Genomic DNA, 21,504 nt, shown 5'->3' on the forward strand with positions numbered 1-21,504 from the left:
CTGTAAATAATACTCTTCCAAATAATTAACACATGTCAAATTCAGCCACATACTATTTTATGGTTCAACAGGAGTACCTTTAACAGGTATGTAGTTAAAAGTCCAGTAAGTGACTATAGAATAAATGAATGAGAATTAACACAGATCAAGTACAAAGAAATCTTAGCTGAATCTAAGCTAAATCTCAGCTAAATCTACCACCTACTCAAAATATCATCAACTTGGCCTATACAGTTTGCTGCTAAAACGCATCTGGCATCAACCTCAATGAGTCTTGTTTGAGTACCTAGAAAAACATTCTGCATACCACAAATATCCATTAAATGTTGTTAAATTAATTATTTCTCTTCCCAAGTAATTGGCTGTGCTACAAAGAAACATAAATAAAAATTCTATATGTAACACAAAAGAAGAGCTGAGTACTAGTGGCTCCACTCTCACAGAACCCAAAATGACTAGAAAGAGGGAGAACTAAGTTTTTAAGTGTATCATGAAGCACAAGAAAAACTGCAATACCTGTCTAGCCAAATTTACTAAATTTATTCTTGAGATAAAAGGGTCTGGATAGAACTGAAATACAAGGCATCCCAAGCTCCTCTCCCTGAACTCTAAAACCATGCAAGAAATAAAAGTTTTCAGCATAGTTTGATTTTAGGCATTAAGGTTCTGATTTAAATGGTTTCTAAATTCAAACATGGTTAAAACCTGCTCTTGATCCAAAGCCAGGTTTAACTACAAAAATGGAGACTGCCCCCTGTAACTCATTTTTTGTCTTATTGACTTGGATTTATTAAGCAAATGTGGGTGAGGTTTTTCTCCCTGAATTATTTCAGTATAACTGCATCTCTTTGCTTCATCCATGTCTAAGGATTTTCTCAAGTACAGTCCTAGCGAGTAAAGGGATCAACCTGAAGTGCTCAAACACAACAGTTCATATATTCTTTATGATTTATGATGAGTATTTTATTTATCCAAATGCTTTAGAACATTCCATTTTGAATTACACAGAAGGTCCAATGAAGAGAAAATGTTTTTGCTGCTTGCTGAAAGTATTTGTAGCTAGAGAACAGAACACATACAAGAAAGCTAGAACCAACTGGACAAAAGCTGGAATAAGAACCCAAACAGCTCACACAAAAGAGCAATTTTTCAAGCTTTTAAATAACTGCACTTATAAAATGAAAAATGTTCTATGATTACATTTGACTAGTAAGCTCAAATGTACAGCTTTGCAAAAGCACAGCAATGGCATCTAGAGTGTGACCCTAAGGTTCACCCCCCTCCTTCTACAAGTCAACGAGGTGGGACTAGATGACCTCCAACGTCATTTACAGATTCATCATTCTGTGCCTCTACAATTTTGTGTTCTTGGGCTTCTTATAGATAGACTTTTAAAGTCTTCTTCAGAAGCAAACTTTAAATCGATAAAACTAGTAGGGAACCTCTTAGGGAAAAAATAGATTGGATTTTCACTACCTGGTTTTTGTCACTACCAACATCTAAGTGATAGAAGAAGGTTCCTTTGGATTCTGACTGTATGTTCCAAAGTTATAGCCATTTGTTCCTTTCCTTATCCAACCAGTTCAGTATCAACCAGATTCTATTTAAATGAACAAGCTGTGATTTATAAACATACTATATACAGCGCTAGCCCTTTAGAAAACCAATCCTCACCTCTCCCATTCTCACGTAGAAAACAGGCAAGTCATTGCTGGACTGCCACCCAAACCTTTAAAAGTTATAGGCTTTACCCTTTAGCCTCCCTATACTCATCTCCTTCCCAATAAAACCACCTCAGTGATATTGTTTGGGGCAGAATCATTAGGCTTATCAAGGCTAAAACTGATGTCATCGCCGAATTCCAAAAAAAAAAATGCCTCAGAAGATTGACAGCGATGACATAATAATGAAATTAATATTCTAAACTAAAGTGGGAGGAATATTGGTAATGTTCTGACTCCATCGTGTCACATTCATGGGAATTCTAGCCTTTAACATTGTAGCTAAATAAATCAGGTAGGACCTAAGAAAACTCAATAAATATGAAGCCTTCTTTTTGTTACAGGATGTCAGAACCAGGATTTAACTAATTTGTTATAGTTTTTCATTATATTTCTGAGTCTAAAAAGTTTACTTCTAAAGTCCACTAGTTTATTGATAATCCCAGTCATAAACGTAATTTAAATGGCCTCTAACACTTTGAAAAACGTTCCGAAAATGCTCTTTCTGTTCCAGTTAGAAAATGCCATGGGAGTTCCAAGAATAGAAAACATCGACCAGAGTATTTAGCACTAGGTTGACAGAACTTGGCTAAGACCTGGGTTGCAAAAGTAAGTCCTCGAATAACACTGTGCTGAGGTAATTTTTAAAGTAAATTTATACAAGTTTTATAAGTGTTCTAAGAACCATTAAATGATGTTTAGACAGCAAAACTTAAATTTCTCTACTTAGCAATGAGAAAGTCAAAATCACCTTTTCAAATCTCATGTTCTGCTGAATCATAATAGGGAACACAGAGGGAAAGCAGTTTGTCTCCAGGTACTGACTCAGAAGGTAAACTCCAAGGTACACATCTTGCTTGCCAGGAAGGAACACTCCTGGGCAAGAAATCTTAAAAACAAAGGATAAAAAATGGAGAACAGCATTTGTTTCGTTTTTTTGACTGGGCTCTATTTTCCATAACCTCCCATAGACAAAGTCAAATTTCCACCCCCATCGCACCTCTCACCTGTGTCTCCCACAACACCCTCCCCTCTCGTCTCCCTCAAGTTGGAAAGCCCAGCTTCCTCCCACGTCTCCGCCAGGTGTCACGGTCGTCCTCTCGTGGGCTCCTGTCCCCGCCCCTCTAGGATAGCAGTGCGGAAGCGGAAGAGGCTGCAGTGCCGGGAAGCCGCTCCTTAGGCCGACCGGCTCCTGGGGTCCGGGCCTCGCCGCGATGCCCAGCCCCCGGAGGAACGTCGAGGGACGTCCGCTGGGCGCCTCCGCCTCAAGCAGCGGCAGCCCCGGCAGCCCGGCCCACGGCGGCGGCGGCAGGTTCGAGTTCCAGTCACTGCTCAGCAGCCGCGCGCCGGGCGCGGACCCCACCTGCGCCCGGCTGCGCGCCTCCGAGAGCCCGGTGCACCGCCGCGGGTCCTATCCCTCGGCTGCGGCGGGCCCCTCGCAGACGCCGCCGCCCCCGCCGGCCGAGGAGGACTGCTTGGACCTGAACCCGTCCTTCCTGGTCATCGCCCTGCGCTCCCTGCTGGCCATTGACCTCTGGCTGTCCAAGAAGCTAGGGGTGTGCGCCGAGGAGAGCTCGTCCTGGGGTAGCGTGCGACCCCTCATGAAGCTGCTGGAGATCTCGGGTCACGGAATCCCCTGGCTGCTGGGCACCCTCTATTGCCTGTACAAGAGCGACAGCTGGGCTGGGCGCGAGGTGCTTATGAACTTGCTCTTCGCCTTGCTGTTGGACCTGCTGCTCGTGTCCCTGATCAAAGGGTTGGTCCGCAGGCGCCGTCCGGCCCACAACCAAATGGACATGTTTGTCACCTTCTCGGTGGACAAGTACTCCTTCCCCTCGGGCCATGCCACCAGGGCTGCCCTGGTGGCACGGTTTATCCTGAACCACCTAGTGCTGGCCATTCCGCTAAGGGTGCTGGTGGTACTGTGGGCCCTCATCTTGGGCCACTCCAGGGTCATGCTGGGGAGGCACAATGTGTCCGACGTGGCTTTTGGCTTTCTTCTGGGCTACATGCAGTACGTTATCGTGAACTATTGCTGGCTTTCACCGCACAATGCTGCCGTGCTCTTTGTACTGTGGAACCAATAATGACACCATTTCATTAGTTACGGCACCACCGAGAGATCTGAAGCTTTCCACATGTGGTGATGCCGACGTAAACCAGCAGCCATCCTGCTTGACCCTCTAAGGACATTTCTGGCTTCCTTCGGGATTTTAGGTGTCCTACCATCTTGATGGGTTGCTAGGCTGGAGCACCATGCTGGCTGTTACTGATCACAGCCATATTATAGAGAGCAAAAAAAAAAAAAAATCCCTCTATTATGTAGTTATTCAACAACTGTTTATATCTCCAGGAGAACTGCAAAGAAACCAAGCTGGGGTGATTATAATGTTGCTGTTTCTTCAAGTTGACATCAGTAAATTTTATGTTTTGTAGTAATCCCGTGAGTCAACATACCACTTGTAAATTGAACACTGAAAATAAGAATGTGATCTTCATTCTGTAAATATACATGCAACTGAGCCATGTATTAGTCCTAGTTCTTTTCCTGAGGTAGATTTTAAACAGTATTTTAAAAGCCTAAGACATGGGTGTTTCTAATTTATTCCCTGAGGATCTGTTGCCACAGTTGGGGTGATGTCTTAATACTGATTTTTTTTGGTAAGCTTTTTTAGTTCCTTGTCCCTTTCATCTTTGCAGATTGGATAGTGAGAAGAGGTTATAGTACATATATTTCTCTCCTTTGCCTCTACCTCCTCAAAGGATTTTTTAGACACTTATTTCCCAATACTCTCTAGTATTGATTTATTGCATTCAGAGAACAAGTCAAGAACTTACTTGAAGAAGAAACATTTAAAGTTGGACATATCTATGGTACCCATAGGAAAGGAAAGATGGAACCATGGCCTCATGCTTAATTCTGTTGACAATAAATAGCATGGCATGACAGAGGGCTGAAAAGCTGTTTTTGTGGAAGTCAGAGGACCTGAGTCTCGTGCTAGGCTGACCACATTTTATGTCAATGGACCAGTAAGGCAGGAGATGGGACCATGCTGCCCATCATCTCTACTGAATAAATAATAGTGCTCCTCTGCTGAGGCAATAAAACAAGAAAGCAGTTTGATTCTTTGCAATGCAAGAGCATAAGGTTTCTCATATATACCACAAGAATGACCCTGTATGTTATAGTTTTCCAAATGAAATTACACTTCCCTGCATACAGCACACTTTAGGTCAAAGTATTTAACTTGAAATTCATTAGGAGGAGCCTATATTGCTATACCAGGCACAAGGTATAACTAACTCCTAAATTTCCATTTACATTGACCTTTACATTTAAAGCAGTTTATCCATGGTGCCTCCCCAAATCACAAGACCAAAGGCCACCAAGTGCAGGGTGGACTCTGCTCATTATTATTTGACCAGGAAAGACCAAAGGGTATGCTTTAAATACTGCTCTATCTGAAAATAACCTTTAAATTATCTGTGGAACTGGTGTCTTGAGATAATCTTACTGACCAATTATTTTGACATTTATAAACAGGATTATAGCCATTGATACAGAGGTGTACATAGGAATCTGGAGAATGGCTATGACAAGTAGATGGGGTGAAAGGGTAAACTTTCTTGAGTCTGAGAGGGACACTGAAAGAGGAACAAATATTCTTCAAAATAAAATCATTTGCATTCCCACATCCTGAACACAGTCTTACCTCGTCACTTGCTGAATCAGCCAAACTGTGAAGCTCTAAATGGTTTGCTTTACTATTTAACCTTAGAGAGATTCTTTAACTGCAGAAATATTCAGGCCAGATATTTGGAAGCAATGATATTTCCACTTGCTGAATCAGCCAAACTGTGAAGCTCTGAGTGGTTTGCTTTACTATTTAACCTTAGATTCTTTAACTGTAGAAGCAATGATATTTCCTCTTGCAGTGTCCACAAGCCTGAATATTAAGGACTCGAAATTAGGCTCACCTTTTGGTTCCTGGTTATACTTCTGGAGCTCCCTGTCTTAACTGCTGGGGCCTGAGTGTGCTGGCTTTTAAAGATAAATCAAGTCACCTGAAAAAAACTAAGTACTGTAGAGTAGAAAACTAATTTCGCCTGTACACTGACGAATGCCTTTTAAAAATCAAAATAAAGTTAACTATTAATATTGAAGGAAATAGATGAAAACGTGTTTGATATTTGCCTTCATGAAGAGGAAGACCGATTTACCACTCAGCTTCTCAAAGGTCCTTCATCTTACTGCACAATTTTGAAAGTTTGTAGTCGATACAGCATAGTTGATATTGTCTGGTCCTATTTTGCTGCCAGCAAAGTGGTACAAACCCAAGAAACTTTGATCTTTGTTACAGAGCTGTATGTATGATGAAACCACAGTACTCCTCACTTCTATGGAGGTTAACCAGATTTTGCATGGCCATAACCTAACAGCATTGGGCTTGTAATCACGGCCAGCAGAGAAGCCTCTATAACTTGGAGGCAAAGCTGCTGACAGTCTGTTACTAACTACAGATAGAACTGTAGGATTTGGGGCAAGGGCGGAGGTTCGTGGAGCTCTCTTACCGCCCGGATTTGCAGCTCCACTACCACCTCCAGAGGCATCCTCCCCTGCGTGGGCGAAAGGACTGGAATGAAAAAAATCCTTTTGTGCTGACCTTTAGGCTGATTTTTCTTACTTTAGCTCAATGCGTAAGGAAATGTTCCCAGCAGCTTCCCCAGCCCCCACCCTCTGGTGCCCCCATCCGTCTCCCCCGGCCCCAGCCCAGGTCCCTCCCACCTGGACGCGACTCACAGAGCGGCAGCTGAATCCGAGGCTCCCAGAAGGCGGAGGCGTCGCGTTGCCATGGACACTCAAACGCTCAACCTTCCACCCCGGAACGCGAGCGAGGCCCCCGCGCAGGCGTGCGCGCCGCCTGAGGTGCGAGACGGCGGAGGGAGAATAACCCTGACCTGCGGTAGCGGCGGAATCTCTCGACACGCTAGAAGCACTAGTTTCCTTTCCACCCACCCTTCAAATCCAATCTCTTTATGGCCCCAATAGCTATTTTAAATGTTACAGTGACCATTCTAAAAGTGGAGTGTAATCATAGACTCATTACAATTTTTAGTAGCTCTACGCCCCCCAAGCCCTGGAATTTCTGTAACAATTCCTGATTAATATAGTAGCCTGTCCCTAAAGGTACTCCTCATGTTTGATTTGGATAACGTGACCACTGTCAGTAAGAAATTAAACGTGTTTGCTAATTAGAAATACAAGAATAGTTCTTAAAGAGATTTCAAAGTTAGATATCCCGTGTTAACCAAAATAGAAATATTTAACAGTCTCTCCTTTCTAGGGTTTAATTAATGTAAGGCAAGCATGAATTACATTATTTTCCAATGGGTAGTTACTGTAGTTGCCAAGTCAGGGTCACACTGTAAAAACTGTCAGAGGTGGCAGGCAGAGCAACATTTCTTAACGGAAGGGAAAATTGAGTTTTTTTCCCATTCACTATATCTGGCAGACAAAAATGAAGGAAGGGAGGAGGGAGTGACTGCTTTCAGCCAATGCAAAAAATCTAGGAGGGTCAATGGTGTCTCGGGGAAAACTTAAATTGTGAGGAGTCATTTATCACTGATATTTTGTATTGTATATTTATGCAAGTGCAGAAAGATGTCCTGAGACGTGAATTAGTTATTCATTTCAGTAATTAGAGTTCCTTTCCCTGAAGGGAGAAACTCAGTATGATGAAGGAGAGTATATTGTGTCCTTATCCAGTCCCTGGTGCTCTGTCTGCATACCAAGAGGCACACAGGTGCATGCTTGGCTGCCTACAGTATCCAGAGAACTGATTGGTCAGCTCACAACAGTTTGCTGGCATTCAGACTAGAACTGGGATATATGGGGACAGGACCTGCATTGCCCCTCACAGGTAAGTCACCAACACCAATGTTAAGACATCAAGGAGAGTAACAAACCAAAATAGATTAATACATAAGTGGTCAAAGACATAATAAAAGGGAGAAATCAATCTCTATTGAGGACCTATGAAGTACTAAGCACATTGCATATGATAATTCATTTCATCCCCATAATAACTCTTTATGGGAGTATTATTATCCCTATTTCACAAAATCTGAGGCCAGACAGCCTTTTGCCCAAGGCCACACAACTAAAGAGAAGCAGCCACATTTGAATCCAGGTATAACCTACCACATCACTGCCCCTGCAACATAGAAACCCTATTAATCTCTAGAGACATAGTCTCTTCCTATACTCTTCCTAGTCTTAACTGGACTCTCCTTGCTTCACTGAACACTCCTTGATATACCTAGACTCTCCTTGCTTAGCTACTAGGGCACAGCCCTCTTCTGGTTTCCCTCCAGCTCTCTGGCCATTATTTCTGTCTCTGCTCATCCACCTCTCCCTGCCTAAGCAATGTTTCTAGGTCCTTCCCTTTATCCACTCCATACCTTTTATCTAAGGTGTCATCTAATGTAAGTTTGGAGTAACACATGTACACAGATTTACATATCCAACCCAGGCCTCTCTTATGCTTTCCCTGACAAATAGGAATCAATTAGAAATATATGTATCTCCTCTTTGTAGCAATTGCCACAATAGCAGTTTTACATTTGTTCCTCTGACTGTTGGTTATTGGACTCCATAAACGGTAAGTTCTGCATGGCTAAGAGTTTGTATTCTAAATACCTAGCATATGATGCTCAATAAATATCTTTGAATAGATGTTAAATGCAGAGATGGTCAAGCCAGTCTCTAGGAGTTACTGTACATGGGTTGGGAAGGGTCCCACTTGTTGGAGGAGATCATCAAGATGACATGATCTCCAGCTGACTCTCCATCTGGCTACCCCTGCCCCTGTGCTTGGAATATACAGTCTACCCACCGTTCCCAAAGTAGGAACTATTTCAAGGACACAGCCCTAAGAGAACAATGTGCTGCTGAGACCATGACTGAGCCCAACTGAGGCCTCATATAAATTTTTAGGATTTGGGGCTGGGGGTGGGGATGAGTGTGGAGATCTACTTGTCTTAAGGCCACCCAAGACAAGACTCCTATACAAGTTCCCTTGCTTTTTAAAACTGTCACCTACCAATATAGAGTGATCTGCCTCTTTCTTCTGTTATCTCCTTGCCCTCTGCATATGCAGGCCAGTTTCTGATTTCACCTGAGAAGCTCTGAGTTTGTAAACCAACATCACCACATCAGGACAAACTAAATATGCAGAATGAGAAACCACCAGGCACAGCTTTTTCTGCTAGTCTGCCTGGGGTTTTAAATAAGTTGATAGGGGGATATTTATACTTGAGGTTCTCAGCTGCCATGGATATGTATAGTTGCTACATACACTATGCTTCTAGTCCATCTTGCAGAGTAGTTAATCATTGAGACCTCCACCATGATATCAGAAAACAAATCCCACTGAACTACTTCTATTCCCGCAGTGCTTCCACAGTCCAGGCTAGTCAGCAGTGATATCAGTATTGCAGAAATGACACATCAGCACATCCTCCTCATATCCTCGCAACTGCCAAGAAAATGGCACATGTCCCAAGTGGAAGTTTTCCAAATAGTTAATTAGCAAAGAACAAAAGTAATGACAGTCAGATAATTATGAGATTTTCCTTTTAACTAAAAAAATGAATTCTAGCACACTAAATTATACACATTTCTTTCCAAATAATGTAGGAAGAAAATTTTTTAAAAAAAGAAGGCACTGATGTCAGGGATTTGGGGAAACATGCCATGTTGGTAGGAATGTAAACATACATATATGTTTACATATATATATATATATATATATATAGTGTGTGTGTATATAAAATGTATTATTTTAGTATGGCTACTGTGACAAAGCACCACTAACTTAATGGCTTAAAACTGGACAAATTTATTATTTATTATTATTAGTTTTATGGATCAGGAATCCAACACAGATCCCACTGGGATAAAAGCAAAAGTGTCAGCAAGGCTGTATTCCTTGCCTTTTCCATTTTCTTGCTTTTCCAGCTTTTAGGGGTCACCTACTTCCTTGGCTCATAGCTCCTTTTCTCCATCTTCAAAGCCACATCCTTCTCATGCTGCCATCTCTCTGGTTCGTTCTTCCACTTTTAAGTACCTTTGGGATTACATCAGGCCCACCTAGATAACCCAGTATTATTTCCCCTATTTTAAGGTCAGCCTATTAGCGACCTTAATTCCATCTGCAATATTAATTCCCCTTTGTCACTGAAGGTAACATATTCTTAAGTTCCAGGGATTAGGATGTAGATCTCTTTCGGGGCCATTATTCTGCCTGCCACATACAGTTTCTTTGGAAAACAATTTGTTAATGTTTATTAAAATCTTTAATTTGACTCAGCAATTCCACTGCTAGAAATGGATACATATGGACATACTTTCACAAGCACACAAAAACATATGCTGCAGCATTATTTGTAGTTTAAAAAATATACTAATATCACCTAAATGTCATTAAGTAGGGTGAGATTAAATAAATTATGGTTAAGCCTCAAGATGGATTCTTTGCAGCATTGCACAAAGAATAAAGCAGAGCCATAAGTCTATCAATAAATACTCTCTGAAATATAGGACTAATGGCGGAAAGGGGCATATAACAAAAAAATGTATAAAGTATGCTGCCATTTGGAAGAGAGGAAATACAATACATAATTTATGCTTAGAATATTCCTGAAAGGATATGCTAAAAACTGCTAATATGAGATGCCTCTAGGGAGGGGACCTAGAATAGAGAGACAGAGAAGAAACTTACTTTACATTACATATCCACAGCTATTTTTTGAATATTTTTTGTCAAGTATTTGCATTATCTATCCAAAAAGGAAAAATAAAAAAGGACAAAAACATAAAACAATAGAAAAGATAAATCTGGGAAGATAGGGAGGACCAAAAACTGGCTTCTTGAGCTTTTTGAGCTGCATCCTATATATTGCATGCCACACAAGTGTGTCTGCTACTTCTGCTTCCAGTGCAAGGTGTTTTCATCCTGTGATCCCTGGCTGTCTCGGGGGTCCCAAGGCCCCTGATGTGATAGCAACCTTTCCTGCATATGCATATGCCCACTATGCCCATTTTTTTGGAAGGGGTAGAGTTAGTCAAATCAGGTTTTAGAAACACTATCCTGCCCGCTATCCTGCCATCAGTTCTCACCTAAAGCAAAAGAAGAGCCACCCAGGTTTTCTGACAAGGAGGCAAGGAAGGAAAGAGGGGTGCTTCTCTCCATATTTGTGTCCATTTATTAGAGCCAGTTGTTTCTCCAAGGGGAGCTAAATTCAATAACAAGTGAAAAAAGACCTTCAAAGTCCTGTTCCAGGTCATTATTATATGTCCTCAACTAAGACTTACTTGTGAGGCCCTACAATCTTTTGAGTCAGTGAATTATTTATTAGCAAAAGTGAGTAACACGAGCAGATTGTTTCCAAAATGAGTTGTTCATTAGCAACATGCCTGTAAAGAAAAAAAGGAAAAAAACCTAAGTACACAAAACAATCTGGATTATTTAAGCCCTAACACATTTCCAGATTACTGATTTTTGCTAAGTGCAGACCCAGCCTCAAGACTGGGTCTATTTTTTAAGTGTGTTTGATATTTGCCCTTCTTCAAAGTCTTTCACCGAAATGTTCTCTAACAGTTTAGTTTTCTCACAATCTTATGTAAAAGAGAGAAGTTTATCTTTCTTTTACAATGAATGTATTGGAAAGCACAGTGAACTCTGCTGATCTCTTTCCTTGGTTCTCATAAACTGTAGGAAGATGAAGTTTATATATTTTTTTAAATTAATGTTAAGATAATATCCTCTGAGGACACTTCATATTAGAGGGATCAGGCCATCACCTTCATATGAACCACTGATAAATCTTAACATCACTAGACGTGACATTCTATCTCCTATGATTCATAGGAAGCACCTATGAAACACTGTTGCCAAGAAATTTTAAGTCAAATCTAATCAAGCCACTAGAGCTGCACTAATAGACTATCCACATATGGCTATCTACATTTAAATTAACTAAACCTAAATAAAATTTTAATTCAGTTCCTTGCTCACACTAGTCACATTTAAAGTGCTCAATAGCCAAGCATGTGGCTAATGGCTACTGTGTTGGATAGTGCATATAGATTATTTCTATCATCACAGAAACTTCTATTGAATAGTGTTGCTCTGTTGCTCTCTAGAGCTAACTTCATTTAAGGGAAATATGGGGGATAGAGAAATATATTAATGACACAAGGAGGCAAACAGACATATTTTGGAATGTGGAAAATTCTGTAGGAGAACTGACCCAGCCACTCTGCAACCAAGTCAACGACATTAAAAAAAAAAGGAAAGTGGGGGAGGAGCCAAGATGGTGGCATGAGTAGAGCAGTGGAAACTTCCTCCCAAAACCATATATATTTTTGAAAATACAACAAATACAACTATCCCTAAAAGAGAGACCAGAAGATACAGGACAACAGCCAGACTACATATACACCTGCGAGAACCCAGCGCCTCACGAAGGAGGTAAGATACAAGCCGCAGTCAGGCAGGACCTGAGCACCCCTCACCCCAGCTCCCGGCAAGAGGAGAGGAGTCGGTGCGGGGAGGGAGAGGGAGCCCAGGACTGCTAAACACCCAGCCCTAGCCATCCGCACTGGGAGCGCAGACACACAGTGTGTGGTGTGCTGGACACTAGGGAAACAGGACAGTAAAATCTACAAGCGGGTCCCTGCAGCCAGCACCCCTGGGACAAAGTAAAGCGAGTGCTTTTTGAAAGTCTTAAAGGGACAGGGACCCCACAGCTGGATGGATGCATCCCAGGACACTCAGCCCAGCAGCTGGGAATACGGGGAAACTCCGGGCGCCCTAACCCCCTGGGTGGCAGCGCAGCTCTGAGGCCCCTCACGGTGATAAACAGCCTCCCGCCCGTTCCCCATCTGATGAGGCTCCGCCATAGCGGAGCAGAAGCCTGAGAGCGGCCACGCCAACAGCAACTGTGGAGCTTACTCCACGGAGGCTGGACAAGAATCAGGCCCCATCTGTGTGCAGCTGCCCAGCACAAGCCGCTAGGGGTCGCCGTTCTCCCAGGAGAGGAAGGCCACAAACTAGCAAGAAGGGACGTTCTCCCAGCCGACACTCATGCCAGCTTCCCACAACTACATCTATCACCATGAAAAGGCAGAAGAATTTGATCTAGACCAAAATCACAGAGACAATGTCTGAGAAGGACCTTGGAGAGATAGACCTAACCAATCTCCCTGAAAAAGAATTCAAAATAAAGGTCATAACCATGCTGATGGAGCTGCAGAGAAAAATGCAAGAGCTAAAGGACAAAGTACAAAATTAAACAATCTCTGGAAGGATTAAAAGCAGAATGGATGAGATGCGAGAGGCCATTGAAGGATTAGAAACCAGAGAACAGGAACACATAGAAGCTGACACAGAGAGAGATAAAAGGATCTCCAGGAATGAAACAATATTAAGAGAACTGTGTGACCAATCCAAAAGGAACAAGATCCGCATTATAGGGGTACCAGAAGAAGAAGAGAGAGAAAAAGGGATAGAAAGTGTATTTGAAGAAATAATCGCTGAAAACTGACCCAAACTGGAGGGGAAATAGTCGCTCAGACCACAGAAGTACACAGAATTCTGAACAGAAGGGACCCAAGGAGGACAACACCAAGACACATAATAACTAAAATGGCAAAGATCAAGGACAAGGACAGAGATTTAAAGGCAGTTAGAGAGAGGAAAAAGGTCACCTACAAAGGAAAACCCATCAGGCTATCATCAGACTTCTCAAGAGAAACCTTACAGGCCAGAAGAGAATGGCATGATATATTTAATGCAATGAAAAAGAAGGGCCTTGAACCAAGAATACTATATCCAGCACGATTATCATTTAAATATGAAGGAGGGATTACACAATTCCCAGGCAAGCAGAAGTTGAGGGAATTTGCCTCCCACAAACCACCTCTACAGGGTATTTTAGAGGGACTGCTCTAAATGGGAGCACTCCTAAGGCTAAATAGATGTCACCAGAGAAAATAAAATCACACCAAAGAAAGCAGATCAACCAAATACTAACTAAAGGCAAAAAATAAAATCAACTACCTACAAAAGCAGTCAAAGGAAACACAAAAGGGCACAGAACATAACACCCAACATATAAAGAATGGAGGAGGAGGAATAAGAAGGGAGAGAAATAAAGAATCATCAGTGTCTATAATAGCTTAATAAGCGAGTTAAGTTAGACAGTAAGATACTAAAGAAGCTAACCTTGAACCTTTGGTAACCTCGAATCTAAAGACTGCAATGGCAATAAGTACATATCTTTGAATAATCACCCTAAATGTAAATGGACTGAATGCACCAATCAAAAGACACAGAGTAATAGAATGGATAAAAAAGCAAGACCCATCTATATGCTGCTTGAAAGAAACTCACCTCAAACCCAAAGACATACACAGACTAAAAGTCAAGGGATGGAAAAAGATATTTCATGCAAACAACAGGGAGAAAAAAGCAGCTGTTGCAGTACTAGTATCAGACAAAATAGACTTCAAAACAAAGAAAGTAACAAGGGATAAAGAGGACATTACAGAATGATAAAGGGGTCAGTCCAACAAGAGGATATAACCATTATAAATATATATGCACCCAACATAGGAGCACCAGCATATGTGAAATAAACACTAACAGAATTAAAGGAGGAAATATAATGCAATGCCCTCATTTTAGGAGGCTTCAACACACCACTCACTCCAAAGGATAGCTCCACCAGACAGAAAATAAGTAAGGACACAGAGGCACTGAACAACACGCTAGAACAGATGGACCTAATAGACATCCATAGAACTCTACATCCAAAAGCAACAGGATACACATTCTTCTCAAGTGCACATGGAACATTTTCCAGAATAGAACACATACTAGGCTACAAAAAGAGCCTCAGTAAATTCAAAAAGATTGAAATTCTACCAACCAACTTCTCAGACCACAAAGGTATAAAACTAGAAATAAATTGTACAAAGAAAGTAAAAAGGCTCACAAACACATGGAGGCTTAACAACATGCTCCTAAATAATCAATGGATCAATGACGAAATTAAAATAGAGATCAAGGAATATGTGGAAACAAATGACAACAACAACACAAAGCCCCAACTTCTGTGGGATGCAGTGAAAGCAGTCGTAAGAGGAAAGTATATAGCAATCCAGGCATATTGAAAGAAGGAAGAACAATCCCAAATGAATAGTCTAGCATCACAATTATCAAAATTGGAAAAAGAAGAAAAAATGAGGCCTAAAATCAGCAGAAGGAGGGACATAATAAAGATCAGAGAAGAAATAAATAAAATTGAGAAGAATGAAACAATAGAAAAAATCAGTGAAACCAAGAGCTGGTTCTTTGAGAAAATAAACAAAATAGATAAGCCTCTAGCCAGACTTATTAAGAGAAAAAGAGAATCAATATACATCAATAGAATCAGAAACAAGAAAGGAAAAATCATAACGGACACGACAGTAATACAAAGAATTATTAGAGAATACTATGAAAACCTAAATGCTAACAAGCTGGAAAACCTAGAAGAAATGGACAACTTCCTAGAAAAATACAGCCTTCCAAGACTGACCAAGGAAGAAACACAAAATCTAAACAAATCAATTACCAGCAAAGAAATTGAAGCAGTAATAAAAAAACTACCCAAGAACAAAACCCCTGGGCCAGATGAATTTACCTTGGAATTTTACCAGACATACAGAGAAGATATAATACCCATTCTCCTTAAAGTTTTCCAAAAAACAGAAGAGGAGGGAATACTCCTAAACTCATTCTATGAAGCCAACATCACCCTAATACCAAAACCAGGCAAAGACCCCACCAAAAAAGAAAATTACAGACCAATATCCCTGATGAACGAAGATGCAAAAATACTCAACAAAATATTAGCAAACCGAATTCAAAAATACATCAAAAAGATCATACACCATGACCAAGTGGGATTCATCCCAGGAATGCAAGGATGGTACAATATTTGAAAATCCATCAACATCATCCACCACATAAATAAAAAAGTGGACAAAAACCACATGATCATCTCCATAGATGCTGAAAAAGCATTCGACAAAATTCAACATCCATTCATGATAAAAATTCTCAACAAAATGGGCATAGAGGGCAAGTACCTCAACATAATAAAGGTCATATAAACCCACAGCCAACATCATACTGAACAGTGAGAAGCTGAAAGCTTTTCCTCTGAGATTGGGTAAAAGACAGGGATGCCCACTCCCCCCACTGTTATTCAACACAGTACTGGAGGTCCTAGCCACAGCAATTAGACAAAACAAAGAAATACAAGGAATCCAGATTAGTAAAGAAGAAATTAAACTGTCACTGTTTGCAGATAACATGATATTGTACATAAAAATGCCTAAAGACTCCACTCCAAAACTACTAGAACTAGTATCTGAATTCAGCAAAGTTGCAGGATACAAAATTAATACACAGAAATCTGTGGCTTTCCTATACGCTAACAATGAACTAATAGAAAGAGATATCAGGAAAACAATTCCATTCACAATTGCATTAAAAAGAATAAAATACCTAGGAATAAACCTAACCAAGGAAGTGAAAGACCTATACCCTGAAAAGTATAAGACACCCTTAAGAGAAATTAAAGAGGACACTAACAAATGGAAACTCATCCATTGCTCTTGGCTAGGAAGAATTAATATAGTCAAAATGGCCATCCTGCCCAAAGCAATATACAGATTTGATGCAATCCCTATCAAATTACCAACAACATTCTTCAAAGAACTGGAACAAACAGTTCAAAATTTCATATGGAAACACCAAAGACCCCATAGCCAAAGCAATCCTGAGAAAAAAGAATAAAGTTGGGGGGATTTCGCTTCCCAACTTCAAGCTCTACTATAAAGCCACAGTAATCAAGACAATTTGGTACTGGCACAAGAACAGAGCCAGAGAACAGTGGAACAGAATAGAGTCCCCTAACATTAACCCAAAAATATATGGTCAATTAATATACGATAAAGGAGCCATGGACATACAATGGGGAACTGACAGTCTCTTCAACAGACGGTGCTGGCAAAACTGGACAGCTACATGTAAGAGAATGAAACCAGATCACTGTCTAACCCCATACACAAAAGTAAATTCGAAATGGATCAAAGACCTGAATGTAAGTCATGAAACCATAAAACTCTTAGAAAAAAACATAGGTAAAAATCTCTTGGATATAAACATGAGCAACTTCTTCATGAACATATCTCCCCAGGAAAGGGAAACAAAAGCAAAAATAAACAAGTGGGACTATATCAAGCTGAAAAGCTTCTGTACAGCAAAGGACACCATCAATAGACCAAAAAGATACCCTACAGTATGGGAGAATATATTCATAAATGACAGATCCAATAAAGGCTTGACATCCAAAATATATAAAGAGCTCACACACCTCAACAAACAAAAAGCAAATGATCCAATTAAAAAATGGGCAGAGGAGTTGAACAGATAGTTCTTCAAAGAAGAAATTCAGATGGCCAATAGACACGTGAAAAGATGCTCCACATCGCTAGTCATCAGAGAAATGCAAATTAAAACCACAATGAGATATCACCTCACACCAGTAGGGATCGCCACCACCCAAAACACAAACAACAACAAATGTTGGTGAGGTTGTGTAGAAAGGGGAAACCCTCCTACACTGCTGGTGGGAATGTAAATTAGTTCAACCACTATGGAAATTAGTTTGGAGGTTCCTCAAAAAGCTCAAAATAGAAATACCATTTGACCCAGGAGTTCCACTTCTAGGAATTTACCCTAAGAATGCAGCAGCCCAGTTTGAAAAAGACAGATGCACCCCTATGTTTATTGCAGCACTATTTACAATAGCCAAGAAATGGAAGCAACCTAAGTTTCCATCAGTAGATGAATGGATAGAGAAGATGTGGTCCAGATACACAATGGAATATTATTCAGCCATAAGAAGATAACAAACCCTACCATTTGCAACAGGATGGATGGGGCTAGAGGGTACTATGCTCATTGAAATAAGCCAGGCGGAGAAAGACAAGTACCAAATGATTTCACTCATATGTGGAGTATAAGAACAAAGAAAAACTGAAGGAACAAAACAGCAGCAGAATCACAGAACCCAAGAATGGACTAATAGTTACCAAAGGGAAAGGGACTGGGGAGGATGGGTGGGAAGGGAGGGATAAGGGCAGGGAAAAAGAAGGGGGCCTTACATTTAGCATGTAGAATGTGGCAGGGGGGGCACGGAGAGGGCTGTACAACACAGAGAAGACAAGTAGTGATTCTACAGCATCTTTCTATGCTGATGGACAGTGACTGTAATGGGGTTTGTGGTGGGGGACTTGGTGAAGGGGAAACCTAGTAAACATAATGTTCTTCATGTAATTGTAGATTAATGATAACAAAATAAAAATAAAAATTAAAAAAGGAAGGGGGAAGGCAAAATGGTCTAGATTAAAAAATATTTAAGAAACCTGGCAACCAACTGTAATATATGGACTTTATTTGGACCCTGATTCAAACAAACCAACTTAAATTGAGTATTGGGGAAATTTTATTTTGGCTTAGGTATTAAATAATACCAAACAATTAATTTTGATAGGTATGATAATGTCCTTGTGTTTATGTAAGGCAAATATCAACATTGTCTGGAGATGCATATTAAGGTGTATAGTAGTAAAATCATGTAATATCTGAGATTTTGTTTTTAAATACTCCAGCAGATGAATAAAATGCAAAGATAAAACAAATGTCGGAAAGTCTTGATAATTGTTGATTTGGGTGATGCATATTATGGGGCTTACTATTATACTATAATTTAATCAAAATATTCATGAAAACAATTTTTAAATCTTTAACATAATACTTAAATAACAAAAGCAGTCATTTCTTTATGTGGACCTCTTTCTGTCCTAAAATAACCCATCAAAATGATTGTTGGTGGCATCACTATGAAATTCCCTTCAGTAGAAGTTCTATATACATTTAAAGAGAAAGTAGGTAGATCTATTCACTTCAAATGCAGATGAGATAAAATTATTGTAATGTGTAATACTTTATAAGTAATCCAGAGGGAAACCCACTTAAGGAAAAAAGAAACACTGTATTATAAAGATAGTGATCTTTGCATGAATATCCAAAACAAAAAAATTGTTAATTTGAGTATTTCTTTAAGTATACATACTGCTTGAGAATCTTCCTCAAACATCAGGAGTGGAATTCATTTGCATTCCAAGGAAGGAATTAAATTGCAATTGAACAGCTTTGAATAATCTTGAAGTCATTTGGAATCTGGAACCACACATGGAATCTATTTCACAAACTTTATTAGAGCCTGAGTCAGACTCATATGTACTCTTTGGCTTCTGCTTTGATTCACTGGTATTTGTAGGCTAAATATTTAACGATATCATACAAAACCTTCAACAAGGACTGTCTTTGGGCATTCTAGACTACATAATCCAGATCCTTCTATTTTTAAGTAATTTCTACTTAGGAAAAACTATTTTGCTCCTTTTGAGTTTTAGCTGGCCAGTTCTATGTCCTGGGAGTAGTAAGCTAATTATAGCAATTTCCAAGGAATTATATTTGTTATCCAGTAGAAAAAAGTAGAGAAGAGTATGATTTAGTTCCAGGACTTGCAAAAAGCAACCACTGTACCTGAGCACAGCAGGATTTAGGCCCAAAAGTCATCAATGCCTGAGACCATTTCTGATGTCAGTATATCTACCTTTTCTTCCCTACCAAAATGTATACCTCTTTTCATTCCCTTTTTACCCTCTTTTGCCTTTATTTAATCCTACACCTTTTATCCTTGTTGCCATTCCCTCATTCCCTACTCAACTATTCAACATGTCTTCATTGAGTACTATGTGCTGTGTACTACTATGTGCTAATTAGTGTTATGGGCAATGGAGGTACAATGGTGAATAAGAAACAATCTATGCAATTGGGGGCCTTACATTCTAGTAGAGGAAGAACTATAATAAATAAGTGAACATGAATAATAACAGTATGATAAATGCCAGTAAATATCCAGGGAGATGAGATAAAAGGTTACAAGTTGGAAAGAGAGTAAGAACCTAATTTAGACTAGGTGGAGATCAGCCTCTCTAAGGTATAACATTTAATCTAAGATCTAAAAAGAAAAGCATGACCACTACTAAGACTTCTAACTAACTGAGAGAAAAGATATCCATGCAAAAGGAGCAACAAATGTAAAGAGCCATGAGTCAGGTAAGAAATTGGTATGTCTGAGGAACTGAAAAGAGGCCAATAAGTATACAACACTGGGCAGGAGAAAGAGGAGGTTAAGAGATGACACTCAAGAGTTAGGCTGACACTAGAGAGCACAGGACAATAAATAGTTTAGGCAGAGAATGTGTTTGCATACCTAAAAGCCATATACGCTTCTTCCTTGCTAACAGAACCCAAGTTTTGCTTAGGTAGCAATGCATCTAGCTCCAGCAAATGAATTAAAATTTATTTAAACCATTTCTGGTCAATGAGATCTAAGGGGAAATCTCTGGTAGTTTCTGAGAAACATTTTTATTTATTCTATAAGAGTCACAAGTGAATAAAGCTTTTTCTGCCTCCTCTGCTTTCTCGCTTTAGCTGTTGTCTTGTTATGATATGATGTCCAGAGCTGCAGCAGCTATCATGCAACCATTACAAGCCTGCAGATGAAAGTCAACAGACATAGGATGGTGGAAAGGATAGAAAGAACTTCAGTCCTTCCTCTTGACATTGCCAAACTTCTAAACCAGTCCTAGGACCATCTATCTTCATCCTTCTTGTTAACTAGAAAATACATTTTCTTATGCCTTAAGTCTCTGTCAGCTGGGGTTTCCGTTGTTTTGAAAGCATTTAATTGATGTAGCAGGTGTATAACTTGATCTGAATTACGTATTTTTTAAAAGTCTCTTTGGCAACTATGTTACGAGATTGGAAGGAACAAGAAATCGGAAGAAACATTGAAGATTACTGTATTAGTCTTCAGGAAGAATCATGGTGTCCTGGGCTAGGGAAGAAGCAGTAAAGTTGAAGAGAAGTAGGCAGATTCAGGATGTATTTGAGGGCAAAAATAATAAGACTTGCTGTTGGTTCAGATATAGGAGACGGAGAAGGATGAATTAAGGCTGACCTCTTTCGGGCATTGTAGTGGTGTCATTTATTGCCATGGGGAAGATAGGAAGAAGCTTGAGGAAAGTGTAGAATCCAGAGTTCAATTTTTAACATGTCAAATTTAAGGTGCATAAGCCATTGAAAGAGAAATGTCAACTCAGCAGGTAGACAAATGAGCACTGGAGTACTGAAATACTAGAGCTAGGTCAAGGTCTAGATTTCAGTTAGGAAGTTGTCAATTGGTATTTCTTGAAAGCCACAAAAACAGACAGGTCCTCCCGACTGACCAAAATTTGAGAAACTTTAAAATTATAGGTCAGTTAGAAGGGAAGAAGACTGCCAAAGAGACCGAGGGTTAGTAGTGAGAGAGGTAGGAGGAAAACTGGTAATGACAACAATGCTTAATATTTATATAGTGCTTAGTTTATGCCAGGCACTGCTCAAAGCACTTTGTGTCTTCAAGGAAGCACAGAGAAAAAAGTGTTTTCCTTTTCTTCCTTCCTTTGTTTTCTCCTGTGGCTTTCATCCCTAAACTCAAAAAGTTTAGACATAATGCTTCTCACCTTTTATTTATAATTAATTATTAA

General features: G+C 40.0%; 2 protein-coding genes across 11 annotated transcripts in view; one reads left to right on the forward strand and one right to left on the reverse strand.

Moving 5' to 3' along the window:
• The window catches only part of SPATA6L (spermatogenesis associated 6 like), a 77,366-nt gene that overhangs the window by 54,354 nt on the left and 1,508 nt on the right, over positions 1-21,504 (reverse strand). For 3 of the 10 annotated variants that reach the window (XM_057498635.1, XM_057498631.1, XM_057498632.1), the window contains exon 2: positions 2,473-2,610. In XM_057498635.1, coding sequence (XP_057354618.1) covers positions 2,473-2,610 — 138 coding nt within the window. Of the gene's footprint in view, positions 1-2,472; positions 2,611-2,721; positions 2,869-6,293; positions 7,474-21,504 lie in introns of those variants that run through there. The other 7 variants (XM_057498633.1, XM_057498634.1, XM_036928372.2 and 4 more) reach the window with 7 other exon arrangements.
• Positions 2,893-4,249, forward strand: PLPP6 (phospholipid phosphatase 6). Its single transcript, XM_036928386.2, has one exon. It carries the CDS (start codon positions 2,936-2,938, stop codon positions 3,806-3,808), a length of 873 nt encoding a protein of 290 aa, XP_036784281.1. The 5' UTR covers positions 2,893-2,935; the 3' UTR covers positions 3,809-4,249.

Source organism: Manis pentadactyla, chromosome 3 (genome assembly GCF_030020395.1).
Source record: "Manis pentadactyla isolate mManPen7 chromosome 3, mManPen7.hap1, whole genome shotgun sequence".
Lineage (NCBI taxonomy): Eukaryota > Metazoa > Chordata > Mammalia > Pholidota > Manidae > Manis > Manis pentadactyla.